The sequence below is a fragment of the Aptenodytes forsteri genome, unplaced genomic scaffold (assembly GCF_000699145.1).
Source record: "Aptenodytes forsteri isolate BGI_AS27 unplaced genomic scaffold, ASM69914v1 Scaffold146, whole genome shotgun sequence".
NCBI lineage: Eukaryota > Metazoa > Chordata > Aves > Sphenisciformes > Spheniscidae > Aptenodytes > Aptenodytes forsteri.
The window spans coordinates 5524758-5534941 of NW_008795128.1; the positions used below are offsets into that span (position 1 = coordinate 5524758).

Consider the following 10184-nt stretch of genomic DNA (forward strand, 5'->3'; position numbering starts at 1 on the left):
AATTTACCGCTTCCCCCCCCCCCCCCCTTATACACACTTGTCTATATATATACACCATTAGTGTTACACAGCCTTATCTACACGAGTTTGATACAGCAGTGCTGACAAACAACGGTGTCATGCAACTTTCAGCAGGAAGCTTCTTTTCTCAGTTAGCCTAAAATAACTCCGACTGGGCAGAAAAGCCCTTTTTCTTAGTACACCTCTTTGCTGTTTTTGCCAGCATAGTGGTTCATTAGGGTGTGATCTTTTCCACTCTCCTATGAAAGGCTGTTGTATAGCTATGCCAAGAGACTTATCTGTATATAAACCAAGCCCACATGGACTGGCCAGAAGGTTTTTTTAATTTTTCCAAGCAAACCCTTTCTAATCTCAATGAACAGGCATCTTAGAAGCTCCCCTGTTCACACATCTGGATTGAATGAGAGTTTTACATATTTGCAACAGGTAACAAAAGAACCAATACGGTTTAAGACATTGGTCTGATAACAACGCAAGAAAAACAAAAGTCACTGTTTTAAAATCAAAAATAGCTCTTGGAAAAAAATGGATCTCAAAAGTAGACCTGAAGAAGAACAGCCAGACACAGAAGGAATTTCCTTTGTAAGAAAGACCATCATTATTTCCATTCAACAATGGGTTTGTAAAGAAAGGAGCTTTTGTTTGACACTTCTGCATGGGGAATAGCCCCTTTTTTCATTTGGATGTCTTCAAATACCCAGTCTAAGCTCATCAAGTCACCTGTATCAGAAATTAGATTCGTACAGCTAGCTTGAGGTCGGTTTAAGGTTCTTCCACAGATTTACCACTTGATTTTGATTTTCAAGCTTTTCTTGACAAAGTACATCCTGATTGTAGAATGATGTAATTTGAGACACCGCTTTACTTTTGCAAAAGCAATCCCCGTCGTCTCTGTAGTTTCCATCCTTCTGTGGATCGTTTCTCTCTTTTAATTCCATGGCTGGTCTGATCAAAAGACCATCCTCATTCATTTTGTAGTTTTTTATTGCTTTGTCCCTTCGCAGCTTCTGGATGTCTGCCAGCTGACGCAGCTCCTCTGGCAGCTCCATGCAAGTGGGCTGATAAGGAAAAAAGAAAAGAAACAGAAAAGAAATCAAAACAATACATATGCATACACATGCTGTACTTTTGTTAGTACCAGATAAGAGCTCCCTCTGTAATTAGCCAATGGAACAGAACAATCATCTCTCATTAGATCTGTGGAATGTATCAACTACCTGCTTACACAAACAATACCTCAGGGGAAAAAAGTCCCCGTCCCCCCCCCTTTTCTTTTAAAAGGCAACCCAAAGGGAAAAATATTAGACTTGCATTTATTGTTTACTTCTTTATTACAAAGATCTTCAACATGTAAGTAATCCTTCATATATGGGATTTAGATGTGTCCTGAAAAACCTTTTGCACTATTAAATAGCTGTAAACCCCCAAGAGAGGCACGTTTGCTTGTAGGAGCCACTGCAAAGGTGGCTTTCCCAGATTTTCATTTAAAACCATGGTATTCTATCCTATGGGTAAAAAAACCCCAACCTTATGTGGAAAAAGCCAACATAGTTAACAAATCAATGGAACGGCTGCTTAGGAAGTAGGTGAAAGGAGACACACTCCTTGATTTGGTCCTGAGCAGTGCATGGGACACTGTTCAAAATACTACATTCAATGATCTGCTCCTTAACCAGGACTGCAATGCTCACCATCTTTATAGGAACAACAAAAAAACTGCACAGTTGCATTCAGCTGTAGAAAGGGGAATTACACAAATAAGGAAGCTTGATTAAAAAGTAGTAAGAGGCAGCCAGGCAAATTTAATCCTAGCAGGTGGCATGGAGACCACTTCAAGACAACATACAACCAGCATAGAGTAAACATTACCTAACAGCAAAAGATCACAGAAAGAGTGAAAGGAAACTGGCAGGACTACAGGTTAGGGGAATGGACACTATGGAGTAAACATCCTTCAGGAAAGCAAAGCCACATCCAAGTCAAGAAAATGGTAAGAATGAAGTTACAGAAAAAACAAAGCGCAGGCCAGAATAATTTTATTAATATTTAACAAAAGTATAACAGAACTAATAAAAAAAATTCTTTACATGAGAGGAGCACAAAACGTCAACCATGCTGCAGGGCCAAGTGACGATCAGAATACAAAAGCAACACGGCAAAAAACACAACTTTTCTCTTCTACATTCAGCATAAAAAAAAAGTGGAGATTCCCACACCAAAAACATTCATTATGTACCCAGAATCTGTTTCAGATTGTCCCATAAATACTTAATACCAATACTTGAAATACAAACAGCAAGGTGGATTTCACCCAAAATTCCTGAACAGTGGAAGATGAAAAAGCTAAACTAGTAACTTTAGTATCTTGCTTAAAACCTGCCCTGATACCTAGGGATTGGAAGATGGTAAATGTTTAAAGAAGGCCCCGGGAAAGATACAGGAAGCAACATGCTGGTAAGTCAGATGTCTGTATGAGCATACTGGTAGAAACACTCAGAACAGAATGAGTGGATATTCAGATGCGATGTACTGGAAAAGACTTACCATGGCTTTTGTAAAAGGAAGACATGCCTCACAAAACCTACATCTAGAAGTTTGCACAGATCCAGAGGAAGGCTAAATAATTCAGACAGGATTACAGAAGAAAGCAGAGCAAGCGCTTACTTGAAAACACCCCACCTTCAGTTGTTTAACCAGAAGAATTTACATCCAGCTTCCTAACTGCTACAGTATCCTACAGTGAGAGGTAATCCACGCCCCAAATCACTTCAAGCCAAGTTGCACGAAAATTCAGGCTGTACGTTCATAATGATTAATACGCATTGCGTGCAGTCCCAACTCACCTGCCAATTAGGAAACCTTCTGGCTCAGGCATGCAATTATATTTAGACAGAGAACAGATTTTATGCCATCATATGTCATGAACGTGTTACCTGGTATTATATACTGCACTGCACCTTATCTACTGCAGCTTTACCTTAAGTGCATTGGGAAATCAACTCTGCTGCACAGGGGTGTGCGACTCCCTTATGGTACCAGAGCTCTGCTCGTGAACTATAACCACTTAAACAAGAAAGCACTGCACTTCTAGGAGAACATTTGCTTCTTTATGCTGATGGGTTCCCAGGTTGCGTTTGCTTCTTTGAATCTTACGTCCTAAATATCAGAATGCAGCTGCATTTCCAAGTACCTAACAACACACAATATGAATCTACAAGGACAGTTAGAAATGTAGCACATACAGCTCCTTTACTAGCTCTTTTCTAGTGACACAGCTGCAGATGCACAGAAACCCATTTTACTTGACGTCGGCATCCAGAAGAACAATTACTCCTGGCAGACAGTTATGCTGGAAATGCAGGAAACTGCAGAGACCTTCAGGGTGGGAAGTTTGTGTCGAGTTCTCCCCCTCAGCAGTAAGGAAGATTATCAGTTTGAGAAAGATGCTGAAGAGGGAAGCTGAGGTATTTGATAATGAAGCGCTGGGGATCAGAGGTTACTGTCTTGCATCTGGTTTGTGGGTAAAAAGTCAGTTGCTTAGGAGGGAGTGTCCACTATTCAGAAGACTCAACTACTACTTGCAGGTGATAACATAAGAAACCACAGCAAGTGTCAACACACATTTTCAAAACTGTCAGGATCAATGAGATGCCCTTCTTTTTATTTCCCCTTTTTTTTTTTTTTTTCCTCCATTTTCCTCTTCATTCTCTTCTCCCAGTACTACATCAACAAGGGCGTGGCATTATCATTTTTGGCTGCTGTGGACCACTGGCAATACTTTACTGTTGCTAGCAACTGCTAGGATGCATGACACCCATCTTTTCTGCAACCCTTTCTTGAAGGAAGCTCTAATCCATGGAGTTGCATCCTACCACCTTGACAGCATGTCTCTCACCTGGCGTACCAGTTCAAGGGCCAGCTCCTCAGTACATCTTCTGTTACTGCTGAAACAACTACCAAATGACAAAAGAATGTGTTTGGCTGTCCAGAAGCAAGGTGGAAGTCTTGCTGGAAGTGCTGCCCACTGGCTGACCACTGGACTCTGTTTCTTTGCCACTTCCAGCAAAACATCTGAAAGATCAAGGGGAAGAAAAAAATGGTTGAAACCTCAGGTGAAACCAGGACTACCACCAGTGACTGCTGCAATTGCTCACAAGAATTACGATATCCAAGTCAAACAGACTCCAACACACTATTTGCACAAAATACCTAACTGCTGCTTGCTCTACTCTTACCAGTTTATTGCTGAGAAAGCAATAAACTGCCATTAATCTCCATTTCTACCAGCTTATCCATGGCCTCTGACAACCTAGGACTTTGTTCCCATCAAATTATTTATGAAAACTTGTCTTAAGGAAAGTACAAGCTTCTGTCAAAATAGGCTGGAACAAAACAAAACCCCCACCAGTCATGCATGTTCAAGAAACAAAGCAAAATTAGACACAGGCACATGCAATTATGCATAAGTCTGAAATCAAGCACTCCTGAACATGTTGAAGGCCACAAGGATGATCTGACCCTAGTAGGAGCTGTGCATTTAGCCAGAAAGTGATTCTTGTATTCTGCCACTAATGGGGGCCTGTTAGAGCATACAGAAACTTCTCACTGAGGAACAAGAGATGCATGTGGAAAACTGACTGCAGAGATTGGGCATACAGAGCCCAAGGAAGGGTGGTGACAATTACATTCATCAGCCTTATTCACACCTGTCTTTCCTCAACTCTCAGTGGATGCAGTGATCCATAAGGGCAGGTGAACAGGCTTGGCTTTTACTCCATGATTATGCATATTCACTTTTCTTTGCTGCTATTTCCAAGAGGAGAAAAAACAGGGTCTGGTCCAGATCTGCTCCCAGAGGCTGAACCCCCTGATTCGACAAGAGAAGGAGAGAGTAGGTAACTGCCCCAGTAGTCATTATTCAACATTACTGGTCATTACTCAGCATTATTCACTTCACAGGCAACCTCAGACTGGAAAGCCAAAGCATCTTTTTCACAAAGTATAGCCTGATACTGTTATTACACACAAAAGCCGTTGGCATTATGAACTTCTGGATGTGGCAGTGACCCAGGAAAGATTAGGAGGATGCTACCATGCTAGTCCAAGCTGAAGTTCAATGTTGTAAACCCTTATCCAGGAGCTGAGATTCAACATGTGACAGCTGGAGATGGGAAAGAATGTGGCTATGTATTCCATCCAGCTTCAGTACTTCATTTTTAATGAAGTCTCATGATTGAAACTGTGCCTGCATCTGTGTACTGGTTTTGCAAGTATATTTTCCATGGGAGTGTCATAAGTTTGGGGGAATGAGAAGGAAAAAAAGCATTCTTCTGTGTGACATGATGTCATTCAATAAGATCAGAGAAAAAAAGAGCAGGCCAGGGAAGCATGGCTCTGTTCATTGCTCTAGTCAGGTATGACCTACTCAAACACCTTTGTAGCCCAGAGGCACAGAAGGCATATCTACATAACTAACTTTCCCTTTGTCAAAAGGCGGAAGATCTGGTGGTTCTGTTCAGAGAGCACAATCCAAGAACTAAAAGAGAACAGAGAAGGGCCCAGAAGAAGATTCCTTACCTGGAGTGATGGAAGTCAGTCTGTTTCCAGATCTGCTCATCTTCTCCAAATGCCTGTAAGTCAAAGAGGCCACAGTAACCTGGAGACTCTCTTGCCTAGTAGCTTTCACTCCCACAACTTTCAAGTAAAGGCTTGATGTACCACAGATGGTTCCTGTTCACTCAGAAATTATGTCCACCTTCCAATTTAGAAGCTGAAGTAGTGCAAGGTATCTTTATGGCTCTGGAGCATTTATAGTCTTTGGCTTTGCTGTAGTCCTGCTTCAGCAACAGAGGCCTCTCTTCCAGCTCTCCAGCATGGAGAGAGCATAGTAGATAACACATTTCAGGTTTCCAAAATGTTTCCCTGGCATGGGTATTTACCTCAGAATCCAAGGACCATCCATTATTTCTGCTGACAGTGTTGGGACTGCACCAGATCATGTCTAGAGAACAGTCATCAAGCATAGGGACTCCGGTGTTGCTGTTGCTGGAGACTGGCTCCAAGATGAAGTCAAGCTCATTGTACCAGACTGCTGTTCACCAAGGGTCTGAGGTGGAGCACAAGTGCAAATTGTAACTGGTCAGTGTAAAAAGTAAAATAGCCCAGTAAAAGCATTTTCCAGGTAACTTTCAACTGTAGCTCCACAAAGTGCACAGAAGGCATAACACAGAACTTAGTGATGGATAAACTTTACTTCTAAATATCCTTGAAAAAGCACTAGAATAAATACGGGGGGGAGTAAGTATCTTGACTATTACTTCATTCTGAGAATCAGATCTGAATAAAGGCTTTTTGATTCGGGGAATTAATACAGACTTAGCCAGAAAACCTAGAAGTTGCACAAACTTTTTTTTTTTTTGGCCTTTTTTTTGGCCTTTTTTTTCTTCCTTAAAACAGATTTAGCTGAACTCATCAACTTGCAAAGGATTCCCTTAAAGTTAACTTCATTTACTTACTCAGTGAAGAAACTGAAGCAACAGACCAGATTTAACTAAGCCAAACTCCATATTTGGAATTTAAATATATATTGCAAGCAGATTTTAAATAAAGTAGAAGAAACTTTCATTTGTGTGATCTTCTCACAAGATACAGAAACAACAGAAAATTATTAACAGTGAAATGATGGTGAAAATGGCTACTTTTACTATCCATACTACAAGATTTCTAAAGCAACTGCAAGAAGTATGATTATCAGATGTGGTATTAAATAGATCTTCAAAATGCCATTTGAAATGCTCAGGATCAGATTAATTCCTTGGCTAATCTTATGGAATAAATGGATTTACAAAAGGATTGGCTTCAGCACCTAAGTACCACTTTAGAAAAAATTCTACAAACAAATAGCCCAATGCAAAACAGAATTTGTACTCTCTTCACTTTAACAGACTGTTCTTTTCCCTTGTGTCATGCCTACTGTTGCATGCATTTCACATTGGTAATTCAGATGTCAAGCTCTTTTTTTTCCATGAACTATGAACAGCCTTCTTTTTTTGGCAGCTCTCCTCTAAAAAGAAAAGGTTTTCAGATATGACCTCTTCTCTTCCATCTGTGAAGCAACTATGACCTCTTGTGGTTATCTAAACTAATCTCCTCCTAAATCCTCAATAACGGGATTTACTGCTCTGAGCCCTTAAGCAATTGCCAAAGGATTCAAGTCCGTGCTTGAGTGCTTTGTTAAACCAGGGCAAGGAAAAAGACAATTTCTTCCATGAAGACAGACCTGCATTCTCTTTTCCTAATAAATATTTCAAGACATTTACAACTGCAAAAATGAGGCGGTAACAGGATTTAATCATGTTAATTCGGTCTCTTTGCGATGAATGAGGATGTCTGACCATTCACTTTTCACCCAAATTTAACACCAGCAATATCTTACACAGTTATTGCAAGCCCTACTAAGATTACTTCTTTGAGAAGACAGAAAAAGACCACACCAATACCACTGCTTGTTTGGTTTGCATGGACTTGTTCTTTCCATTAGTGCAGGAAGTTAAGCTCCTGAACCAAAAATCTTGTTTCCCCCCCTGCTTTAAAAATTAACAAGCAATTACAGAAGTGTCCACCATACAAGAGCCACTCCAAGGTATCTGGGCATGCAATACTACTGGTTCTATGTAACCAAAGATGAAAAGTGTTACCTGACTTATTTTCTTTTTTAGATAACACAGGTGAGAATAAATTTGGAAGACAAGATAACTCAGAGATGCTTTTACAGAAATAAAAATCTTTGGCCAACAAGAGACAACACTTCTCAGAAACAGCCAGTATATGCAAAACAGCTCAGCAGTAAAGATGACAGAATAGGCGAAAAATAGAACAAGATTTGGGGACTAAATGCTCTTACCAAAACAAAGCCACTCTGGCAGCTCCAGGTACCAACACTTCACAACTGCCTGTCCCTCTCCATGCCCTCGCACGTACACAGCCCCTATTGAGCCCAGAGGTTCTCAGTCTCAGATTAGTGAACAGAAGGCACATGTGCCTGTGCCCACGCCTTAACAGCTGCAGCTCACCATCCACAATACTAACTTGAGGTGGATTTATGCTCATGGACTAACATGAAATGCAGCTAGGTAGATACAGACACCATCACTTCTGCTGCTGCACAAAGGAAACAAAGTATGTGGCATAAAGTAGGGTGTACAGTTGCAGAAAAGGAAGCTGCTGTAGCTAGGTCCTCCAGAGTTTATCCATCAGAGACTTAGATCAAATCACTAACCAGAGAAACAAGCAAAGACACAAACAAGCACCTACCTTTGTGCTCCCAAGGTGATCTCCGGACCCAGTCCTATAAGCATTTAAATAATCATGTACTACAGTTGTTAGGTCAGACATCAAATTATCCATCAGAGATGAGTGGAGCAGCAGAAGGTACATAGCCGTCAGAGCAAGTGCTTTAAGCAGAGAAGCTGGAAGGGGTCTCAAGAACCATATGTCAGGATTCTCCTGTGTATCCCAATGCAAATGAAAACAGTTATTTAAGTAGCAAAAATTATAACAAAGCTTTTCATCCCATTCTTCTGCAGTTTACAACATGTCTCCCGATACCGATCTCTATTTTCAGTGCTACTGAATACTTGCAGCTTCTAAGGCCATCTGTGTACAAGCCTGTGGATGTTAGAGAAGAGGGAGTTTGGGAGGAGGGATTGCTTCTTTAAAAACAAACAAACCCCAAACCCCAGCACGCACCTATTCCAGCATTTAGTACTGGATTCTCTCTCACCCATCTCTGAAACTAGGTTGGATTCCTAAGAGCTGAGCTGAAAGATCTGAAGGGAGAAAAAACCCCTCCCATCAAGGGAGATGGGGAAGCAGCTGGGGATAGTAACATCTTCAGCCATCACAACTGGAACCAGAAGAACATGAAAATAAGCCCCAGTTAAGCAGCATGACCATGATACCCTGAGCAAAACTGTCACTACAGAGCAGCTTACACTGGTACACTTACTACATACATATTACACAGCCATTTTCCACTTTTAGTCTTCAGACCAATAGGAGGATTTGGTTTGGTAAACTAAGGAAGTCATGTTGTCATTTGGCTTAGATTTGCCATACAGAATTCTCTAAATTGAAATTTTGAGAGACACTATTAGAATTCCAAAACTTATATAAAAATAAAGCTGTGTTCAAATTAGAGGTTTCACTGAGTAGCTATTAGAGCAATATCAAATAACATTTAATCGAGGCCTTCAAGAAAGATTTTAAGTCTATAAACAGGCAGTGCAAAAACACTCAGATTTACTCAGGAAGTTACAAGACCAGTATGAAGGGAGAAAAAACACTCTGGTAGGAAAGAGATTGTTCCAATTCAGTAAAGAAATCCTGCCTATATAGCGAGGTCTCATTAAGCATCTACTTCCCATATTTAATAGCTTCTTTGGAAGTCTCTGCCCCGCGCCCCGCCCCCCAAAAAAGCAAGGTCAGCTGATTAAAAACACAGCAAAAAGATGCCACAACTGGCATTAGCATATTTATATACTGTTTGTTTAACTAATTTGATATCCTTCTATGATAAGATCACCCGCCTAGTGGTTGAAGGTGGTGGGTGTAGCTTTTCTGGATTTTAGTAAGGCTTTTGATACTGTCCCTCACAGCATCCTTCTGGACAAGTTGTCTGACTGTGGGATAAACGGGTTCACAGTGCGCTGGGTGAAGAACTGGCTAAAGGGCAGAGCTCAAAGTACTGTAGTGAATGGGGCTACATCTGACTGGCAACCGGTTACCAGCAGTGTTCCTCAGGGTTCAATTCTAGGGCCAGTTCTGTTCAATATATTTATCAACGATCTGGATGCAGGAGTTGAATGCACCATTAGCACGTTTGCTGATGATATCGAACTGGGAGGTGCTGTTGACTCTCGAGGGACAGGAGGCCTTGCAGAGGGATCTAGATAGATTGGAACACTGGGCTATGATTAACAGGATGAAATTTAACAAGTCTAAATACCGGATTCTGCACCTAGGACGGAGTAACGCCAGACACAAGTATAAACTAGGAGAAGAGTGGCTGGAGAGCAGCCCGGCAGAAAGGGATCTGGGGGTGCTGGTCGACAGCAGGCTCAACGTGAGTCAGCAGTGTGCCCTGGCAGCCAAGAGGGCAAACC

The 10184-nt window shown here is 41.2% G+C and overlaps 1 protein-coding gene across 1 annotated transcript in view; it reads right to left on the reverse strand.

The window, feature by feature from the left end:
- Positions 1–279: 279 nt before the first annotated feature.
- The window catches only part of EXD1 (exonuclease 3'-5' domain containing 1), a 24577-nt gene continuing 14672 nt past the window's right edge, over positions 280–10184 (reverse strand). The window contains exons 11-12 of the mRNA XM_019471586.1: positions 8335–8526; positions 280–1079 (exon numbers count right to left, since the gene is read on the reverse strand). Coding sequence (XP_019327131.1) covers positions 768–1079; positions 8335–8526 — 504 coding nt within the window. The 3' untranslated portion in view covers positions 280–767. The remainder of the gene's footprint in view (positions 1080–8334; positions 8527–10184) is intronic.